Here is a 24,065-nt window from a genome sequence, read left to right as displayed (position 1 = left end):
TTTGATGGATCATCTTAGTTATGATGAGAGACTGGATAGGCTGCATTTGTTTTCTTTGAAGCAGAGAAGGCTGAAGAGTAACCTGATTGAGGTATATAAAATTATGAGGGTCATAGATAGTGTGAGAAACTTTTTTCTTAGCAAAGTATGACCAGCAAGCATAGGTTTAAGTTAAGGGATATGAGATTTCAAAGGGATTTGAAGAATAATTTTTATCACCCAGAGGGTTGTTAAAATTTGGAATGGATGCCTGAGGGGTTGGTCGAGGCAGGTATTTTCTCAAGTGAGCACTTGAAACACCATGGCATAGAAGGCTGAGTGCTGGAAAACTGGAAAAAGGTATTGGTATAGATGGATACTTGATGACCAGCACAGGCACCATGAATCTGACTATATGCCTCTATGATTGCCTTGTCAATATCATGCCTTTAACTGTAAAGGGGTGTTGAATTCACTTGCCATTAATAACCTGGGTAACAACAATGGCCATAGTCTTTAACTAAGTCATTTATATACCATTCTAAGACTAGATTTTGCAGAAATCTTTCTAGTCAGTCAGCAATAGCCTGAAAATTCACCTGGGAATACCCTCTCTGATCTCAGGCATTTATTTTTCCTTATGCAAAGATGATTCAAGTGCTTAATGGAACAAAAAGTGAATGAGTAGGAGGCAACACGACTGGCCAGAAATATACAGCACACAATTCAAGATAAAAAAAGAGATCCGGTGACTCAGAGCAAAGCATTGATTCTAGGAAATATCGCTTCTGTGTATTGGATATGAAATGCTACAATTCTGCAAAATGCTGCATTATTTTTCAGTAAAATACTTCCTTGTTACTACAGGCTCTACAAAATACATGTCTAGTGTCTTAATGATGCAGATCATGACAAATATCAAACAAATTGGTACCAGTAATAATAGATGCAATCTTCAAGAGTGGAATCTTAGAATGGTGAACTTCCATGATAATACAGAAGACAATATAAAACTAACCAGAATTGTGTTTGAGGACACTATGTTTATTGTATGCAGCTCTCTTCATGATTCCAAATAATCTCTTGAACATTATTCTTTGGCAAAATCAATTGCCAGGTACTATTTAAATTGTAGACATTACACAAATCTACATCATTATTCAGTGTTAGAATGAAAAATTTTCTGCACTGCTGTTGCATTCTGGTAAGCAAATTGAAATAATGAAGGACTTTCATCATAACCCTTGTCATGAAAAGTAAAAACAACTACAATATTTGCATTATCATGCTTGAGTTTACAAGATAGTAAGCACAGTAACTAATTGTTAGCATGAAAATATCATACCCCATGCCAGGAATATTCCTGTCTAATCATGAATTGAACTGATACATGTTGCACTTTTTGGAAAAAAGTGCTCATTTCTCTGTGCACTGAGATAAGAGAAAGAATGTTCCTGCATGTGATGCCTCACATTCACTTGAGTCAAGATAAAGAATACAAACAAGGTAGCAATTAAATTATATGTAACTGAACTAAATTGATTGAAGATGGGAGAGGTGCAGGTAGATCTCATGAAGTGTATAAAATTCTTATAAGTCTTGATGGGATAGATGTGGGGAGGATGCTCCCCTGACCAAGCTTTTAAGCACTAAAAGGAACAGATATTTCTTTACTCAAAGAGCGATGTCTTTGGAACTCTTTACCCCAGAGGTCTGTGGAAGCTCAGTTATTGAATGTATTGAAAACAGAAGAAAGATTTCTGGATATTAAAGAAATCAAGGGATATGGGAATAGTGCAGGAAAATGATGTTGCAGTGGAAGGTCAGCCTTGATCTTGTGAAGAGCAGAACCAGTACGAGGGGGAAAATGATCTAATCTGCTCCTATTACTTACATTTTTATATTAGGCAAAGACATAAGTAATGAACATCAGAGAGAACAGTTTCAGTTGCACAGGGATTATTTTACTTCACATTTCCTATGTTTATCAGTTGTATTGTGCTGTACCAGCTGTTATGTTAAAGAAGGTCATCCTTTCTTGAGGTAATCTTACACTCAAGTTTAAAATATCCGAAAAGACTTTGCAGCATGATCCCTATTCCTTTGCTCATAAAAAATCATTACCTCTGTTCCATTTCACTTTGATGCAATTTTCAACATTTCAATGTTGCTTCTTCACACATCAAAGCAGTTCTGAGTTCATAACAAAAGTGGGAACCAATCAGTTCTTGTTTACAAACATTTTCCCCACTGTTTTCGATTGTGAGCCTGTCCTCCCTCCTGCCCAAATGTGACCCTGCGCCTCCCCATCTCCCAGCTGTTAGTCCAATCCCCATCACCCACCAGTTGCTAATGCATGATACCAATAACACATGCCCCCACCCACCCCATTACCCCAAATTAATAAACAACTCAGAAGTATTACATTGATCATACCAATTTGTTTCTGACATACTTATGAGTTCAGTGGCATCAGTCATTTCCTTAACTGGTCAAATCAGCCTGTGAGAGTTGTCTCAAGCTGCTCCATATCTATTTATATGATAGTGTAACACAAAGAGATAACAACCTTTGTGACCAAAATTGATTAATAATGATTTTCCAATGTACACACCTTCAATCTTCTGGAAGGCAGACTTAAATCATTAAGACGTTTTATTTCACAGTAAGGCAAGGAGGTATGACTGGATTTAACTCAAGTAGTACAACTGATTTTTGCATCAAAATGCAAAACTTTTAAAAAGTGGCCTTAAAATACTATTGCATAGCACCTCATTCAAGGCAATGCAAACAAATTTCATTGAGAAATGATTATTGTGGAAAATTAGTGTCTTACTTCACCTATTTTTTTTTCTCTGGGTCTTCTATGCATCTGATGCACCAATGCACAAAAGCTTGGTTAACAGCATGTAAGGAAGTGCATGATGCATTTAAGCACCACTTTCACAATTTTCAACTTTGTATGCATAGCTTGCAAACAGAATGGGCCATGGGGGAAGGAGGCCTACTTCATCTTTACTTAAATGGAACCTGGCTGAGTAGGTCCAACCTGTGACTATTGTTGCAAACCTGCCTCAGAAGGATCTTCTAATTCACATCCATATTCCTGGAGTTGGCTTTTTCTGGGGCCCCACAATCCTTTCTCTCAATCATTGGCCCCACTTTCCTCGGTTATAAGCATGCCCTTCCCCACCAAAATGTAACATTGCTCATCCCCACAACCTGATTGCAATGCCAACACTTACCACCTTCCCAATAGCTAGCACTGCCACCCCCAATCCCATCCTTCTGACCTGAACACAAATCCACAATTTAGCTCTTTTCCTCTAAGCCCTCCACTGTTATATGTGGAGAGTGCAATAGAAAAATCCTTTCAGCCCACGAAGTGTGAAAGACCTGATCTAAAACACATGAAGCCTTGGGCTTCCTGTGGTATTTGAATTTTGCAGTAATGGGCCCTTGAAAACAATGTTGGCCAACTCCACCATCCACTTAGCATGCATTTTAGGCCATCATGCTTTCCAACAACAATAAGCTGTCTTACTTGTCTTAATCAAGTTTACCCGAGAGCTTCATCCCACATCAGCACAATAGTGCACAATTCGCTGATGCAATATGTAACATTTAGCACTGCTGACCAGGGATGAATTTCCATGCAGATGACTTCTACCTTTACCTCCAGTAGTTTTAACATGTTAGTCTCAAGAAACTCCCCAGAACATTTCCCCTTTAAAAAAAAATCTGACTGTACAGTATTCACTTTCAAATAAAATTTCTGTGTTTGACTTTGTCTTTATCCTTGCTTTTGATCTTGTTTCATATATATAAATTCAAAGATTTTCCAAAATATTGTTTCCTTTTTATTCCTAACAGGATCTAATTTTATGTTGCTTAGACCATGAAGAAACAATAACTAACACCACAAAATTGAGCAGTCGAACACTATATATTTTTTTAAATATTTACAGCGTGGTAACAGGGCCTTCCAGCCCAATGAGTCCGCGCCGCCCATTTTTTAAACCCAAATTAACCTACCTGTACATCTTTAGAATGTGGGAGGAAACCGGAGCACCTGGAGGAAACCCACACAGACACGGGAGAACATACAAACTCCTTACAGACAGCGATGGGAATCGAACCCCGATCGCTGATGCTGTAATAGCGTCACGCTAACTGCTACGCTAGCACGGTGAAATAATTCCCAAATTGCAACAGTATCTAGTGGGTTTCTGGTTAATTTGGTTTTTGTGTAGACAATTGCAATGCCTAGTTCATCAGCATTTAACCAACTTCTGCCTCCGTGCTTCCTTTTTCAATTTTAGATTAATATATTTTGCTTTAAAAACCCAAGTCTAGTGTTTTTCTAAATCCTCCCTGTGGAAAGGTGATCAAAAACCTTTCAATTTTGAAAGGCAACATTGTTGCTTTTCAAATATTAAACTGACCACTAGTACAGGTACAGACCAATGAATTAATGTCTGTCAAGTGGGATAATCGGATTTCTGAAGCATTAATCTAGTGGGAATACACCACAATACAACTTTCATTTTGATTGACATGAATAGAACTTCATGAATAGAAATGGAAAAACTCTAAAAATTATTTCTAAATGGAGAAAGCGTGTCATGAATTCATGTACTAGCAATATCAGATTAAAATTCTCTACGGAATAAATTCTAAAAATTTGTGGAGTGGAGCACATATCTGAATTTCCAGTAATATTTTGACAGATATGGAAAATCAGGCCATCGAAAGAATAGAGAAGTCTAAGCTAGAAATTCAAACACAAAATGCAAATTTTCCTACATTGTGCAATTAAAAATTGACTTTTTCTGGAGTGAATTGCAACAACCATTATATCAGTATCATTGCACATTACTCTGGAAATTCATTTAGGCTGTTCCTGGCCTGATTCACCCTTCTGGAACTTTTCTACATCAGTCATGTACACTGCAATGTCACTTGCTCTGCAATGCTCCTTTTGGGGTGTTCCAGTGAAACATTGTCTCAAGACCATCCATCAATAGGCATTATTGAGATAACAGTGCTGGATTGAGACCACTGTAAATTCCTTACTACTTTCATCCTTCTGGCCCCACAACAGTGCATCAACCCCTTTTCCCAGACCTCCGATCTTGCTCCTGATTTCCCGAGACTCAAGATCCAATCCTCTGGTTCTCACTAACCCATCAACTCAGTGATCTCCTGAGGCCCTTCAAAATTTTTAACCTGCTGAGACCCCTCCAGTCCACCCAAACCCTTGGGCTCTCCAATTCACTAATCCCACAACCCAATGAAGTTCCTGATGGCCTTAATCTTTAACATCTGCCATCCCCCACCACATGCCCAATCATAGGCCCCAATCAGCCCATAATCCCCACATCCCCTCCAACCATAGATGCTGATCTTTCAAACCTCCCCAACCCTTACCCCAACCACAGCACAGGCCATGATCTTAAACGTGGACCATCCTCAACTCCAACCACAGTACAGATTCTGATCGTTCTTCCCCACCATCCCCCCGCCCCCAACCCCATTCACAGCAGAAACACATAGTAAGACACGTCTGCACTTACTACACTGAGAAGACTAAATATAAATTGGGTGACCTTTTTCCAGAACAACTTTGTTCTCTGTGCAGACAAGATCCTAAGCTTCCAGTTGCCAGTTTAATTTTCTGTCCCACTCATATTGTGGCCTATGTTTTTAGCTTCCTACTTTGTTCCAATAAACCTCGTCATAAGCTCAAAGAACAATACCTCAACTTCTGACTAGTTACATTACAACCTAACAGACATAATACTGAGTTCAACTTTGTCAAAGTAAGCTTTTCCAGCATTTTCATTTCTGACTTCCAACATTCACTTTTTTCTTTCTGGTAGTTTCAGATAATTATTCTGCTTTGCCATTTACATTTCCTCTTGACTGAACACTACTTCATTTATTTGACTTTTACTTGAACTTTTACTTCTTTTATTCTTTTATCCCATTGTCTCCTCTGTCACCTTCAACTATCATCTCTTATGTTACTGAATCTCTCCTCTTCTCCTTCTCCCCTTTCTCTGCATCATAAAATGTGTTAACATCTAATTTTTCCCATATCCAATGAATAATCAATGATTTGAAGTGATACTCTTTACAAGTGCTGACTAACCACTGACTTGCTAAGTACTTTTTTTTTTACTTTATTTAATATTAATGGAGGCTTTCCCTATTTCATCCCAAAAACCACCCTCCAGCAAAACCTGAGATGAGAGTTGCTTGGAGGTGGATCACATCAGTACAAATACTTAAGCTTAAATTATAAATTATAAAACTATCCAGTTAAAAATGAAAAAGAAGATGCATTACTTTTTGGAAGCACTTAGATGGCACACATTCAATTTGGCTAGTTTGACACCTAAATTGTCTTTCAACAAGATGAAAGATATTACTGTATTTTGATGGCGATATAGCTAGCATGTAATTCAGAGTGCTTGCAATTCTAAAAGCAGATCAATAAAACAGCTATCTAATGTAATTATAAATATCCTGCTTGATTTGTGTCCTGAGGAGCAGTTTTGTTTGATACCAGTTTCAGATGAAGATATGATTTAGATGTTAAAAAAAAACAGGGTAGGGTAAATGTTTCTGTTGCCATGTCTTTGATGGACATTTCCATGGTCTGGAATTTCAAACTATGGATTTATTTTGCTTAAGTTAGTCAATGAGTCAGAAAATCTAAAGCCACTAGAGTGTGAGTTGCAGCAAGCTGCTGTGCAGTAGAATTTCAATGTGTAAAAAGTGAGCAACAATGTTGCAAGGATCACTTATGTTGAAAGAAAGTGTACAGGAAACATGCTGTTTCTTGACATTTTGAGAATCTTTCTAAAGGCTAATTACAGGTAAAGATTCATTTATAATGAACATTTTACATTACCTTGTTTAACATTAAATAAGTTCATGATGGGTATAATTTTCTCACAGAAGATGGACAGGTGTCATGACAACAGGTAATACACGTTATTCAGCTAAAATGCAGCAGCAAGCTTACTCATTGTGACAAAAAAATGAGGAAATTTGGACCAGTGGGAACATGCCAGCTCCTTACAGAGCAGCCCCATCAGTCCCATTCTCACCTCCATTTTTCTCTGTACCCCAGCAACTTGCTCCCTCCACGTGTCCATCAACTCCCACTCAATTCATTTTCTACTATCCTGCATCAAGGGGATGATTTTACAACAACCAGTTAACCTACCAGGACATCTTTGGGATGTTGAAGGAAACCAGAGCATCTAGCAAAGCACATCCTTGGAACGTCCTCCTTCTCCCTTTAGCTATTTGTTTTCATCATTCATGACCAGATGTGCCTGGACTGCTAAGCTTTGATCAGATCCATTACTTGCGAGATTGCTTAGATCTGTCTATTGCATGCTCTTTTTGCTGCTTAGCACTCATAAATATTGCAGCTACAAGACCAGTTCTGAGATTTGTTATCCAGCGGCATGAATCACTTCTCAACACCCAAAGGCCTTTCCACCATCTACAAGACACGAGTCAGGAGCGTGATGGATTACCCTCTACATACCTGGATGAGTGCAATGCCATAACTATCAAGAAGTTCAATACCATCCAGGACAATGTAGCTCGCTTGATTTATAAACCATCAACCACCCCATTACCGACTAACACACAGTGTCTACACAGCGTACCATTTACAAGTGCACTACAGTTGCTCACCCAGACTAATCCCAAACTGAGAGAACAAGGGTAGTTGGTACATTACGTACAGCTTCCCCTCCAAGTCAAATGTGGTGTGACTTGGAGGGAAAGCTGCACGTAATGCATCAACTGCTGGTCCTTTATTGTCACTTGGTCTAATTCCTATCAACAGCACCGCCAGAGTACCTTCATAAAAAGGACTGCAGCAGTTCAAGAAGGCAGCACAGTACTATCTTCACAAGGGCAATTGGGGATGGATAATAAATGCTGGCTTTGTGAGCAACATCCAAATCCTTAGGATAAACTTAACAAAAACCTACTCATTCATTCCCAATTTGGGTTTTGTTGGAACCAATTACCCCCAGACTTCATCACAGCCTTGATTCATATGCCAAAGAATTGTCAGATGTTTTCTCTTTGATGCCCATTGAATTTAATCTTACTGCAAAGCTGTGATGAGGTTTGGAGCTGAGTGGTCCTGGTGAAACGCAACCTGAGCATCAATAATTAGGTTATTGATGAGTGAGTTCTGCTTGATAGCATTGTTGACAGCAGCTTCCATCACTTTACTGATGTTTGAGAGTGGACTGAGAGGGCTGTAATTAGCTGGATTAGATTTGTCCAGTTTTTTGAGGGTGATCATTATATGGTATAACATTAAGCATTTTAAAACAAAATTAAGCCAGACAGACCAGAAGTTCTAAGGTTGATTTTAGATCTCTGTTTAGCAGACTTAAATACATCTTCTTTGTCATTTTTAGTACAATTGAATGTTCAATGCATATTCATTAACTACATGAGGGTGAGATTCACACTGTGAAACAACCTAGCTAAAACATGTAGAGATGTAACCATCATCATGACAGTTTCTAGCACTCTAAATTAATACTTTGTATTGGAAATTTGTGCTTTATTTGATCTTTTAGAAATCTTAAAGGTGGGTTGTTAGGAAGAGAATGGACATTAAAATTGCCAAATGCTGATTTTTCTCAGAATAACATAAAGTATAAGTAATAGACTGACACTTTCATTATCTAACATAGTAATGCATTGTGTGTTTGGCAAATAAACAAATAACTGTTCATCAACAAAGCTTTCCATTGAATTCCTTCAAATATCTCCAAAAATGTCAGTGTGGGTAGAGAGGAACAATATTAGTTTTTAAATTTTAACAAGGTGACTGTTGGATATCTAAATTCTCTGTTTCAATTCCAGAATAAGCTCAATTGCTGAACTGCTTCATAATTCTTTGAATTAACACCCTAATATAAATAGCATAGGTTCTTAATAGTTATTTTCACTCTGATCTTAACACTTTCTTGAAACATGTCACAATCACACATTGGTGCAACAAATCTTCCATTTTCTGCCTTCCATAAACATATTAGTTTAAAGCTATGCACATATATTGGCCAAAACAGCATTTATCAATCCAACATGCTAAACAATTCTTTTTGTTTTAATCGGTGTATGTACTTATGGCAATTTAATTCTATGCCTACAGATGTAATGCTTTTTTTAATCTCGAAATTATGGGGAATATCAATGAAGAATCGCAGGGTTTTTTTTGCATGTGACTTATCAAAAGTTGTTTGATAAATTGTTGAATGGGAAGTTTTTGATAAAATAAGTACCACTTAAGGGCATAGGGAAACTGACGAGGGTCCAGAAATCAGGAATCATTGTTAATATATTGAGCAGATAAGTATCAGATGAAGATTAATGTAAAATATTCCAAGGCAATACTTTTCAAAGTCAATAAGTTCAAAGTCGAGTTTGTTATCATATGCGCAAGTGCATGTGAGCACAGGTACAATGAAAAACTTACTTGCAGCAGAATCACGGGCACATAGTATCATACTGTATGAGCAGCATTCACAAGAAAAGAACATAAACACAAATTATACACAATTTTTATAAGAAAGAACACAACTAGAACAAAACAAAACAAAGTCCATTTTAGTACAAAGTGGTCAAAGTGATCAGAGTGTTACTAAACTGTAGGGATTAGCGTTGTGCCGGTTGGCTCAAGAACCAAATGGTTGAAGGGAAGTAGTTGTTCTTGAACCTGGTGTGTGGGATTTCAGGCTTCTGCCCCTCCTGGCTCATCATAGCTGTGAGAAGGTGACTTGGCCCAGATGGTGGGGATATTTGATGATGGATGTTGCCTTCTTGAGGAAGCGCCTCCTGTAGATACTACTGGTGGGGGTGGGGAGGGAGGAGGGAGGAGGGAGGAGGGAATATGCACCCATGATGTATTGGGCTGAGTTCACTGCACTCTGCAGCTTCTTACGCACTCGAAGTGCTGTACCAGACCATGATGAACCCAGTACATCTGTATAAGAATAATAAGAAGAATGCAATTATAAACAGTGACTGTTAAAAAATTCAAACAGGATCACATGCAAAAATCTTTAGAACAGGAGAGACAAGTTGATAAAGCTGTAAAATAAGGCAGATAGAATCATAGAATCCATAAGTAGGAGAAATCCATTCTGAATAAATAACAAGCTCTTGTCATTATTCTTCTTCTTTGCTACCTCAGTTGAGCACGTTTTGCTTAACACATCTATTCTCCTATTCCTTTTACCTTTTCTACCATTTCTAAATACCTTATGTCCTATAATATGTAGTTGTCAACCTCGCCTTGTCTGCATCAATATTTTCATTATCCTTAGTACATCAGTTCCCTCACTTCCAATTCCTATTTTGTTGCCAAAGTTCTCAAAATTATTTTACCTTTATATTTCATTACTCCTGGTACAATTTTTCAAATACTTTATTATTACCTTCTGGAGTCATTTCTATTGTCACAGTATTTCAATTAACTTTTCATCTTCTTATTCTTATACCTTTGTTCACATCTTTTCTGTTTTGTTTCTTTGGATTACTATTATTTACCAATATTATTTCTATTCATGAAGAATTAAACAGGTCTCTACCCTCACCCCCTTTGTCATTTAATCCCCCTTGCTGTCAAACCTTTCAACTTCCCCTTTTATTTTCTGCTCCCCTCTTCTTTCTCTGCATCTTAAGAAATATTTTATCTTTTTTTTCTAGTCTGACGAACAGGCATCATTGTGAAATCGACATGTGCTAACTGACCAGTTAAATATTTCCATCATTTTCTGTTTTTATTTCAGATTTCCAGCATCCACAATACTAAGCTTTAAAATAGAGGATAAATGAAGATTATTGGCTTCAATTTGTTAAAACAAGTTAAGTTTGGCAAATGTACAAGGGTTTTGGCAGTGTGACTGAATGTAAAGAGAAAGGGGGTGCAGTAGATATAGGGTATATTGATTTTTTGAAGGAATATTATGAAATATCTCACACGAGGCTTGTTAAAAAGCAAGCATGTGGTGTAAGAAGCAACTTAGCATAGAAATTAATTGAATTTCAAGAAACATAGAAACTATGACCTGGCAATGCGCCACTTGGCCCAACCAGTAGTGCTGCCATAAAAGTTTGTTAGTAAATGTTAAAGTTGTCTCATTTTCCTCTTGATGTATATAAATAATTTCTATTTGGCAAAGGCAAAAAGAATAAAATCTGCCAACACTAAAAGGAGGAAGACAGGAACATTTTAATGGAGGGCATGAAAGGTTTGGAAAATCGCTCAGAAAAGTGAAGATGCAATTTAGGCTTTGTGTGTGTGTGTTTCATTTGGAGATGGAAAATAATGAATTGATGGATACAGCATGCTGATGGTTGTGGAGGAACTAGATAAATAACATCAAATACACAATTTTTTAACTGTATGAGCATTCAAACATTATAACTATAACAATAACTTGCATTTATATGGCATCTTACAATTAACACAGTTTCCAATGAGACAGGTGTGAGATTATCCACTTTTGAAGGGCAATTCGAAAGAGTGGAGAATGAAAGAGATTTGGGTATTATAGTCCACAACTCATATCAAGAACAGTTACAAATATTTATCAAAAAGATGAATAGAACATTGACCTTCATCTCATTGTTGCTGGAATACAAAGGGAAGTATTTTGTTGAGTCTTGGTTGGACCACATCTGTAGTTTTGCATTCAGTATTGTTGGGAAAGATATATTCACTTCAACGCCTCATGTACTTATATGAGCTCTGCTGTAATTTACTGGCAAAGTCGTATGACTTTGAAAAAAAAGAGCAAATAAAATAATTGCTAAGATATATTAGAGATAAATCAAAAGCAGTCTTATAAATGAACATTCCAAAGACAGTTTTGTTTCAAGTGTATGATTGGAGCAGTTTTGGGGGAAAATTAAAATGAGCAGCAACAGTAGTTTGTGTATAAGATTGCTAGTTGATTAAGTGTGAAATTCTGCACTATTCTGCACTTAACAATGGGTGATAGTTGCAAGCAGCTGACAGTCCCTGGTTGCTGGAGCCCCTCAGACCAGGTGACATTATCTTCAATCTGTTCCCATCTTCCCTGTAGTCCCATATATCTTTAAGCCTATATGCATCTTCCTTCCACCTGCTTAGTTTAATTCCCCAATATTCAAGCAAAGGATACTCAATCAATGTTTAAATATGGTCTTTAACGGCACACTTGATTTCATTAGCTCTAGTGGTCAAGAATGCCACTGCCACTGAAGACTCCAGGTGACCTTTTAGCTTCATCCACGTCAGCACCTTATGGTAGTTTGGCCATTGTTTACCATAATCTTCCACACACAAATCATTGACATGCATTCCTACCCCATTCATCCTACAGACCTTCAGTCTTGTGGATTGTCAATTGCTCAGATCCTCTTGTCTCCACCAACTTGTTGGCTATACAGATTTGTTCTCGCCTTTGTTCACAGTCTTTTTAAATAACAAGTTGGCAACTGATTGCATTAGCAATTGCTGTACAAGAATGCCAATTTAATGAAATATTAGTTACATATTGTCTCAGTTCTGCGGCATGTCCTCCAGTAATTATAAAACCAAAAATCCTTATAGTGGTTAACACGAGCACCAGCACATGTATAGCTTTCATTTTAGGTGCACAATTTTTAGTTTTTTAAGCCTAATTTCCCATCATATATACTAACTGTATAGTGTGGTTCCCAATTCTACCACTTTGCATGCAGTGCTAATCAGATGGTTGCATTCAATTGGGGAGAAAATCACAATAGCTTGGCATTTCTTTTTCAGGTAAAAATAAAGGGTTGACCTTTCTTCTATGGATGTCTGCATTAAATTCTACAGGAATATTGTGACGATTTGACATTTGACTTTGGGTACATCACAGCTTCATTATTGGTGCAGGTTACATGAACATTTCTAACATTTTCCAGTTCTAATGAAAGGTCATTGAACTGAAATGTTAACTCTGTATCTCTCTCCAGTTTTTTGCCTGACTTGGTGAAGATTTCTAGAAATTTCTCTTTTTATTGGATGAAATTTAGCTTCTTATCCACAGTGTCTACTGTTTCACTTGCAGGTGGACAAAAACAAATTTAATGATACAGAGCCAACTTATACCCTTAAGGCCAACAGCTCAAACTGTCAGAAAAAAATTGATTACTGAAATTCACTGTTATTGTTTATTCATGGGAAACAGATGTTGCTGAAAATGCCAATTTTTATTGTCCTTTCCTAATGGCCTATATATTGGTGTGTTTGGAGTCACATCTAGGCTGACTGGATAAGGATGGTAGAGTTCCTTCCCTGAAGGAGGCAAGGAGCATCATTAAACATGAAGAAAAAGCATAACAAGTGCAAAAATAGCATAGAGCATGGCAAATGAGTGAAATCCAGAAGATAACAAAAGGAGACAAAACAGAAAAGGTAGTATTAAAAGGAACTTGTAAGGAATATAAAAATCAACATAATTTTTACAATTCAGAAAATAAAGTTGGTAAGGAGCACTGTCAGCACTTTCAAAATTGATAACAGTGATAATGTAAATGAAAATAAGAATATTGAAAAATTACTTCATGTCATTACAGAAATTCCAAGGAACTTAATATTTATTCACAGATGAACACTAGTGAAAATTAATATAAACAGAATAATTGCTAAAGAAAATACATCATGTCTGACCCATCTGATTGATAAGTAAACAGAAAATGCCAGAAGTACCTGGTGGATCAGGCAACATTTGTGGAAAGAGAGGCTGTGTTAACATTTTAGGTAGAAGAAATGAGAAATGGAGAAAAGTGTTGGGGGGGGGGGGAGAGTTGGAAAGGATAAAAGTAATATCTCTGATAAGGTGAGGCCTGGGTTACTGTGGAGAAAAGTTGTAAATGAGGCTATTCAGATGTTAAGTTAATGGGGGCAGTCAAAGAGAGAGAACCTGAACAAAGGAACATCACAGATCCCAGGATGCAATGAAAAGAACATCTAGAGAAACACTGTATAGTATGAACATACCTATGACCCTGAGTGGATCCAATTTGTGAAAGGTGGAATTTCAGTTGGAATCCATGTATGATGAGTTGGTGATGAATGGGAGCCAGAGGCATCAGCTCAGCATGATCTGCTGACTGTTCCTAGTGTTTTTATTCCAGATTTCCAATATCTACAATTTTTGGAAAAGATCAATAGTGGTGGAGAAATATCTATGAATGCTATTTATATCGATTTGCAAGACACTTGATAAAGTTCCCCATTAGAGGCTGTAGGTTAAAGTTGATATTCATGGAAATAAAAGAAAATTATTGACTTGTTAGGAAACTGGCTCTGTAGAAGCAGACAGAGGAGAGGACTGGTACGATGTGATTAAAGATGTCCCCCAAGGATCAACTGAGGTGATGGCTTTGAAAGTCACATTTATAAGTTTTCAAATGACAAATAGAATGGTCACATTGTAAACAGAGTATATGGAAGCATAACATTACAAATAAAATTACAAGAATAAGCAAAGTTATAATGAATGGATTTCAATGTGGGTACATGAGGTCATTAATTTAGATCTTTTCAGTGCTTTTCATGTTCTTTTGAGAACTTCCCAAAATATTTTATAGCCAACGAAATATTTTTGCCACCTGGTGAGTGTTTCAATGTAAGTAAATATAGTAAGTAACATTTTCTGACGAATGAAACAAATAATGCGCATAGTGACTGCAACAGTATGTGTCATTAACAAGTATAAAAGGCTAATGGAACAGCATCCTTCACATTTAGTGGATCAAAATTGAGTCATCACTTTGCAGAGCATTTATGAACAGTCTGCAAAAGTGACCCAGAGCTTTCAGTTGCTTGCCACTTTAATTCTCCATCCCACTATCATCTATCTGTCTGTAGCCTCCTGCATTGCTACAGTGAGGCCCAACACAAGCTTGAGCAACAATAACTCATCTTATATCTGGGCACATTGCAGCCTTCCAGACTCATTATCGAATTCTACAACGGCAGGTAGCTTACTTTTTCTTCCTGTATCAGAACTGGCCATTTGTGTTGTAAGTCATCTGTCTATGATTTTGGCTCAGTTTTTCTCTATCAGCACAGCAAGACCTGCTCAGTATGTCCAATGACCCTGGTATAATGCAAAGCATAACACAGACATAATGCAATACATAACACAGATAAAGAAGTATAATCACCCTCTAATTGCCTCACTTACTCATATGAACTGGCCTCGCCTTATCACAGGTATTGGTATTGGTTTATTATTGTCATTTGTACCGAGGTACAGTGAAAGACTTGTCTTGCATACCGATCGTACAGATCATTTCATTACACAGTGCAGTTACATTGGGTTAGTACAGAGTGCATTGAGGTAGTACAGGGTGCATTGATGTAGTACAGGTAAAAACAATAACAGTACAGAGTAAAGTGTCACAGCTACAGAGAAAATGCAGTGCAATAAGGTGCAAGGTCACAACAAGGTAGATCGTGAGGTCAGAGTCCATCTCATCATATAAGGGAACCGTTCAATAGTCTTATCACAGTGGGGTAGAAGCTGTCCTAAGTCTGGTGGTACGTGCCCTCAGGCTCCTGTATCTTCTACCCGATGGAAGAGGAGAGAAGAGAGAATGACCCGGGTGGGTGGGGTCTTTGATTATGCTGGCTGCTTCACCATGACAGCGAGAGGTAAAGACAGAGTCCAAGGAGGAGGGGCTGGTGTCCGTGATGCACTGGGCTGTGTCCACAACCCCCTGCAGTTTCTTGCGGTCCTGGGCAGAGCAGTTGCTGTACCAAGCCGTGATACATCCAGATAGGATGCTTTCTATGGTGCATCAATAAAGGTTGGTGAGAGTCAAATGGGACAAACCTAATTTCTTTAGCCTCCTGAAGAAGTAGAGGTGCTGGTGAGCTTTCTTGGCTGTGGCATCTACATGATTTGACCAGGACAGGCTGTTGGTGATGTTCACTCCCAGGATCTTGAAGCTCTCAACCCTCTTGACCTCAGCACCGTTGATGTAGACAGGTGCATGTACACCGCCCCCTTTCCTGAAGTCAATGACCAGCTCTTTTGTTTTGTTTGACATTGAGGGAAAGGTTGTTGTCATGACACCATTCCACTAAGCTCTCTCCTTCCTGTACTCTGACTCATCGCTGTTTGAGATACGGCCTACAACTGTGGTATCATCTGCAAACTTGTAGATGGAGTTAGAGCAGAATCTGGCCACACAGTTATGAGTGTATAGGAAGTAGAATAGAGGGCTGAGGACGCAGCCTTGTGGGGCACCAGTGTTGAGAATAATCCTGCCGGAGGTATTGCTGCCTATCCTCACGGACTGCAGTCTGTTGGTTAGAAAGACAAGGATCCAGTTACAGAGGGAGGTGTTGAGTCCTAGGTCTCGGAGTTTGGTGACAAGTTTGCTTGGGATTATTGTGTTGAAGGCAGAGCTGTAGCCAATAAGACAGAGCTGTTCCCATTGTCCCTCTTGCCACCTTTTCTGCAACTTAAAATTACATTTTTTATTTCTTTCCCAGTTCTGACAAAGGTCTCTGACTTGAAACATTAACTGTTTCTCTCTCCACATATGCTGCCTGACCTGCTGAGTGTTGCCAGCATTTTTTGCTTTTATTTAGATTACAGAAAGTAACTACTCCAAGACATCAAGTCAAATCGAGTTTACTGTATGTGCACAAGTATGGTGAGGTATAGGTACAATGAAAAACTTGCTTGCAGCAGCATCACAGGCATGTAGGTACAGACAATGCACAGAATATAAATTAAACATAATGTACATAAATTATATGTGAAGAGAGAGAGAGAAAAAGAGACTGTGCAAAAACAAGGCAGTGCAAAAAAAAACAACACAATCAGAGACAAGTCCATGGTAGTGCACAAGGGGGTCCATAGTGTTCCATTGCTGAGGTAAGGTCAGGGTTATGCAAGTCGGTTCAAGAACTTGATGGTTGTAGGAAAGTAACAGTTCCTGAATCTGGTGGTGTGCGACCTCAGGCTTCTGTACCTCCTGCCTGATGGTAGAAGCCAGAAGAGGGCAATGACGCAGATGGTAAGGATCCTTGATGAAAGATGCTACCTTCTTGAGGCAGTGCCTCCTGTAGATGCTGTTAATAGCACTGGGTTGTGAACACTACTATCTGCAGCCTTTTGCCTTCCTGTGTGTTGCAATCGCTGTACCAAGCCATGATGCAACCAGTCAGGATACTTTCAACAGTCCATCTGTAGAAGTTTGTTGAGTATTTGGTGACATGCCAAAGCTTCTATGAATGTAAGGGTGCTGGTGTGCCCTCTTCATGATTGCATCTATGTGCTGCGCCAAGGACAGGTCATCCGAAATGTTAACCCCCCGGGAATTTGAAACTGCTTACCCTCTCCCGCATAATAAACTTTGCTCGTAACACATGTTGAAATGAATAGAAACACTTTCAGTTCCTCTCTCCCTCTCTCTCCAATCCAGTTTCAACATCGACCGTCCAATTGGATTCATGAATCAATACCAACAGCAGAAGCGTGACGAGTAGCCCAATGGAACGTTCGCAATTGTGATGCGATAGCCAATCGGATTCTCCCTTTGTTCTGCCCTTTCTCCAATGGGAAGCATTGCTGGCAGCGCGCTCTTCTGTGACAGGAAGAAGGTGTGTGTACAGGGGCGGGGCCAGAGGGGATTGTTACGATCAGGTGCTTCCTTGTTGACAGGAGCCGTCGTCGTGCCAGATGATTGACATCCTGAGTTCCCGCCCCTGTTCTACGAGTGCGAAAAAACAAGGCAGGAACTGTCAATCAGCGAGGTGGAGCGGGAGCCTGTCACCGGGGAAACGGACGCAACCGGAGCCCTGGACTGTCAAGGCGAGTGCAGCTGGAGCTCGCTTCGTTACTCGCTTTGCAATATTCCGGCTCGGATTGAAGTCCTGTATCTGCAACTCTAGCGCATCCCTGTCATGGATTGGTCGAGATAACATCAGAGGCTCAGAAATGTAAATGTTGCGGCTTTTTGATACGTTTTGTTCCCGTGTTGCGTGCTCAGAAGGATTTCGGTTGGTGGCAGTAGTTGGTTCGTGTGCAAGAGGGACTGTCACTATTATAGCGGGAGGTTTGCAACACGTATTTGGATTTTTTTCTTGCAATTTAACAGTATAATTTATATACCATGCACGTTGTGGCCAATCGCCGTTTCTTTTCTTTTGATTTAAAGAATTGAAAGTCTACCTTGCCCTGTTTAGTTTTGTTTTTGTAAGTTGTTTTTTTTTGGAAAAAAGAAAGCCATGGCGGAAGGAAAGGCGGAACGTGGTGTCCCGTCTCTGGTGCCTTCGTGTTCTGTTTCGCCCTCCTGGGCCAAAAAAGAGGGAGTTGAAACTGTGTCAAACGGAGACTGTGTGGGAGAAGAGCCGGTTACTGCAGCGGTAGGAGTCCTGCCATCAAGTCCCGGAGCAGACACACACACACCTTCACCAGCAACAGCACCATCCCAAGATGGAAAACCAGGCATCCCTCGGAGGAGCAGCATCATCAAGGTAAAATTGAAACTGACACGGTTCATGTTCTTGTATCAGCCCCCTTTATACAGTTGATATTTTTCATCGGAAAGTAAGCTTTAAATTGAAGATTACTAGGTAGATGGTGGTGCCCATTGGATTGACAGATATTTTGGTTGGGAATCGTGTCCCATGAATTTAAACATCAGAACCAATAACCGAAAGCATTTACCTGGTGCACAAGGTGCAATTTTATGATTTCGCAGAAAATTTGCAGAACCCTACCCTTAAAATAAATCGAATTGTCATGATTTATGACATATAAATAGCAGTCATTTAAGTCGACATTCCAAAGTTTTGCTTTCAAATACTTTGTCTGGAACAAGTTACTGTTTTCCTATCTCATTGCATGCACTGCTTATTGCCATGGATGTACCCTTTTGGCAAGAAAATCATCATGGTTTGACAATTCTTTTTCAGGTGGCAATAAGTGTTAGCATTTCTTCCACTGACAACTCCAATAAATTCTGAAAAATTGATTTGGGGATTTGACATTTAATAAGGTGGCAGTTATTATTTTTTAATTTGATAACTAATTTTCTAATGTATCAGTGTAATTAATAGATGATCTTGGACATTTTGTCCTTTGGTTTTATCAATTGTTATGATTGTGATTAGATTGAAGATAGTTAACTGTATAATTTTGAAGTGCAAATTTCCTTTAATACTTGTACCACACTTAGTTTAATAGCTTTGAGATTTGTGTTTTATGACTGCTTTTGGCAATCCTGCTACAGCCCTGATGCATATTTCACAGAATCTCTAAAAGTCAAACCAAATTTCATTAGCTGTGTCTCAGTCAGTACTATTCTTGCCTCAGAGTAAGAAGATTTTGAGTTCAATTCCCACTCCAGATACCTGAGATTAAAAATCATGCCCAGGAACATCCTTAGTCCACAGTACCTCGACGGAAGTTTTACTATCGATTGCCTAAATGGGTCCCATGTTATTTGGGACATTCTCCAAGTGCATTGCTGAGGGAGTGCCCCATTGTTGACAGTGCCTTCTTTTGCATGAGAGATTAACGTCTAATTATTTCAAAGAAAGCAGGGGATATCCTTAAGTGTCTTGGTGATCTCACACTTCACACAAAATTACAAAAACAGACTATTAGGCTGTTATTATGTTTATTTTTGTAAAAACAAGTTACTCAGTGTTCATTACAACAATGAATACTGAGGTAGCTCAAAGGTATCACATTAATTATAAAGCTCTTTGAGATGTTCTGAAAGGTAGATTGAAGTTGCTGTTTAAATGCATAACCAGTTACAGACAAAATGGTATTCAATACCACAACATTAATTTTTTTATATTATTGCTGCAGTTCTGACAGCATTCAGGAAGCTCAAAACATTTACATAATTTAGTAGTGTCTAAAATCTTCCACGTTTTCTATTTCTTTGCCATTTGGTTCCCTCACCCTCACCCCCATCAACATTGATGAACTTTGATTGAAAGTATTCTGATTTTCAGGCCTTTGACAGTGTTGTTCTGGGAATGATTATTGAAGGCACACACAGCTAGCACAGATTGAACTATCCTTTGATAGATTTTTAAATTTCCCATTCTATGTAGGGATGCATCTCCCTAAATAACCTCCTGGACATTCTTACCATGTTAACATGTAAAAGGTAACCTGATTGAACTGGGTAATTTTGATGTCTGAGATTTCAGAATTTAGAAATACAGTAGAGCATACTTAAAGCAAGTAACTGAAAGAATTTACCTGGCCTACCACAATCTTAGAAACTACTGCAGACATGCACGCACATTAAAGGAAGTTGTGAAATGCTTGTATACCATAGAAATACAGTAGAGCAAGTAACTGAAAGAATTTACCTGGCCTACCACAATCTTAGAAACTACTGCAGACATGCACGCACATTAAGGGAAGTTGTGAAATGCTTGTATACCAATGTGTTGGTGCACGTTGCAATCATGTGTGTTTTGGTAATGTATTTGTTGATCTTTTCAAGCTTTGACACTCCTGTTGCCAGTCTGATGTTGCGTGTAATTGTTATACTAGACCAGTACTAATTACTGCACTTCGTAAGCATTCATAGCATTGGTGGCAATCTTAGTATGGATTAATATCCTCTTGGATAGAGGATTTGTTAACTAATGGAAAACAAAAAATTTGGATAAATAGGTCACTTTCAGGTTGGCAAGCTGCAGTTAGTGGGTTACCGTAGAGATCAGTTTTGATGTCTCAACTATTTACAATCTACATTAATGATAAGATGGAAGGAACAAGTGTGTTGTTGCCAAATGTGCCAGCAACACAAAGTTAGGTGGCAAAGCAAGTCTGTGCTGCCACTTGCTGCCAGGAATGCTGAAAAGGGTCAAATCAAGAGCCGAGAGAAGGATGAAGAGACTGTAAAGGGAAAATAATAGGTAGGGGGGGAATTATTTGCAAGGGGATGGGGAAAGAATGGGAACATGAGACTGATGGGATTGATCCAGCAGGAGTTTGCACAGAGTCAGTGGGCTGAATAACATGGTGGTTCTGGCTCGCAATAAGAAAATTCTTGGCAGGCATGATGCTGTAGGGAAAACGTTGACCGATAGAGGATAATGTGGGGATACCATTTTGGTAGGAAGAACAGAAAACCAGAATATTGTTTAAATGGAGAGAGATTAGACAGCAGCATTTCAGACCAACCTGGGTGTCCTTTGCATGAAATACAAAAAAATAGGATGCAGATACAGCAAGTAATTAGGAAGGCAAATGGAATCTTGCAAATAAGTTGGAATACATGAGTATGATTGTATATGTTCGTGAAGTCACAGCTGGAATACTGTATATCAGAGTTTAGAGGAATGGGAGATGATTGATCTTTTGAAAAATATGATTCTTCGGGAAATGTGACAAGGTAAATGCTGTGAGGATGTAGAACTGGGTGGGGGGATTGTTATTTTGTATAAGGGGTTTCCCATTTAAAACTGAGATGAAGAGGAACTTTCTCCCTAAGTCATGAATCTTTGGAACTCACAGCCCCACAAGATGGATGGACACTTGGGTTACAGGAGCTTCAATATTTTTGTGGAACAAGTTGGAAAGTGCAGCCAAGGCCAAGATCAGGCCAGCCACAATCTTACTGCAGGCTCGAGGGGCCTCATGGTCGACACCTACTCCTTTTTCTTGCGTTCCTATGAGATGTTTCTGATAAAGCAAATGTTGTTATTGAGTCATGATTTACATAAACTGCTGCAAGGCAAAGAGGGAAGAGATAGACCGTGTTGTCCTCTATGGGTCAGAGCTCAGACCATTCCTTGAAAATAGATTACTAACTTAAATGTTATGTTGTCTCAACACTTGAGTCGTGGTGACAGTGACAACGATAGTAAAGGATTATAGGAGGGCATAGAATGGCAGCATAATGAGCAGAGTATGAAGTAATGTAAAGTGATGCACTTTAATCAGAATGATTATGAAGAGATAACAGGTAAAATGGCACAATTCTAAAGGATTTGCTGGAAAACAGCGAGCTGGTTGTAATTTGTATAAATTTTGGAAGGTGACAGGGCATGTTGGAAGAGGATCAATATAAATGTGTGCTCTGTTCTTGACCATCTGTTAATGGAAGTAGCATCTCTCTATAGTTATGTTGAATATTTAGTAAATCCTTCTTGGGTCACAAATGGAGTATTGCATCTGTGAAGGTCCACGGAGGGTGCTGAAAAGATTAACTAGAATGGTTCCAGGAATAAAGAATTTCAGTTCCAAGGTTCGACTGTCTAATGAGCAAAGAAGATTGAGAGGAAATTTGAAAAAGGTATACAAAGTCAAGACATGTTTGATAGAATAAACAACAGCTAAAGCTGTTTTCGTTAGTAGATGGTTCAAGAATTGGGGACACATTTATTATGATGGGTAAATGATACAAGAGACTGTGAAGAGAAATCTATTTCACACAGAGAGCAGTTATAATCTGGAACTCTCTGCTTTGTGGAAACAGAGTCGATCACAGATTTCAAAAGGAACTTGAAGAAAGATTATTTGCAAGGGGATGGGGAAAGGATGGGAATATGACACTGATGGGATTGATCAAGCAGGAGCTTGCACAGAGTCAGTGGGCTGAATAACGTGATGATTCTAGCTCGTAATAAGAAAATTGTTTGTGGGCATGATGCTGTTAAATGTATCGGTTTAGTATAGGATTTGGGGTACCCAGCTCTATTTTGCAGAGAGAAAGAGTGTTTTAACTCAGAACCATTAATGTGTAATATTAATGCACTTTTAGAACATAGAACATAAAACAGTACAACACAGGAAAGGGCCCTTTGGCCCGTCTTGTCTATGGCGACCATGATGCCAAATTAAACTAAACCTATCTGCCTGCACGTGATCTGTATCCCTCCATACGCTGCGTATTCATGTGCCAGTTTAAATACCTCTTAAATGCATCATCCTTAATCCTACTTGCCAAGGACATTTCATTATTTTAATTTATGTGCTTAAGCATTTTGTAGAAGCAAATGAAATAACAACTTCAATTGCTGGTGCATTTAATTGACTTGCATTCTAGTAGCAGTGTAATTGAAAATCAAAAAAGCTGCAGATGTTGGAAATCTGAGATAAAAAACAGAAAAAAACACTCAGCTGGTCAGGCAGCGTCTGCTGAAAGCATACCAATGAATGTTTCAGATTGAAGGTCCTTCATCAGAACTGAAAACTTTGCCAACTCAATCTGTCCCTTTTCCAGTGCTGACTATGGATCTTCAACCTGAAAAGTTATTCTGTTTCTCTTTGCCAGGTCTGCTGAGTGTTTCCAGCATTTCCTGTTGTTATTTTGATATTGATATAATGTTTGATATATTAGTAGATTTTCAGCTTTTGTCTCATTCAAATATGAAACTTGTAAGTGATGATTACAATAACAGGACGAAGCAATATGTAGTTGAAACATTTGTATCAATACTTAGCATCTGTACTTCTATAGATAGTACCTAAACTGCACTGTACTTTTAACCAAGAAGAAGCAAGTTCAATAGCAATGTTAACCAGCAATGTATTGTGTGACTGCTTACTGGTAGACATTGCTTCTGATGTTGTAGTTGAGTGTGGTAACTGCACTTTATCCATGTAAAAGCTTGTAAAACAAAACAAAAATCCGAGGTGCTGTAGAACTTTAGTTGTAAACCTATATCTTTTGGGGTTGTGACGTTCAACTAAAGGAATATTAATCAAAAAGAAACAGTTAATAAAACTAGTGCATGTGATAAACAGGCAGCTGCCAAGTCATTTGCACACTGACCCTTCGTGAGGGTGGTTAAAATCGTCCATGGAATCATTGATGGACTATTATCTGTGAACTAAAAATAATTAAGAGGATGTATTGGTATGACTGGATACTACGAATGTCCTTCTCATGTTTAACTTCTCCATACTTCATGAGGTACTTTGTAACCAAGATATTGTGTTGTTTTAAGTTGCATTTACTGTAATTAAATTGTTGATAGTGGATGTGGGATTGGATAGCAAGATATGAAAATT

The 24,065-nt window shown here is 38.6% G+C and overlaps 1 protein-coding gene across 2 annotated transcripts in view; it reads left to right on the top strand.

The window, feature by feature from the left end:
* The first annotated feature begins 17,655 nt into the window (after positions 1 to 17,655).
* LOC127570378 (inactive phospholipase C-like protein 2) overlaps positions 17,656 to 24,065 on the top strand; it is a 215,368-nt gene continuing 208,958 nt past the window's right edge. Inside the window, exons 1-2 of one of the 2 annotated variants that reach the window (XM_052015894.1) lie at positions 17,656 to 18,010; positions 18,293 to 18,547. In XM_052015894.1, the coding sequence (XP_051871854.1) occupies positions 18,299 to 18,547 (249 nt within the window). In that variant the 5' untranslated portion in view covers positions 17,656 to 18,010; positions 18,293 to 18,298. The remainder of the gene's footprint in view (positions 18,011 to 18,292; positions 18,548 to 24,065) is intronic. The other variant, XM_052015895.1, reaches the window with a different exon arrangement.

The sequence above is a fragment of the Pristis pectinata genome, chromosome 5 (assembly GCF_009764475.1).
Source record: "Pristis pectinata isolate sPriPec2 chromosome 5, sPriPec2.1.pri, whole genome shotgun sequence".
Taxonomy (NCBI): domain Eukaryota; kingdom Metazoa; phylum Chordata; class Chondrichthyes; order Rhinopristiformes; family Pristidae; genus Pristis; species Pristis pectinata.
This window is presented reverse-complemented; position numbering and strand designations above follow the sequence as displayed.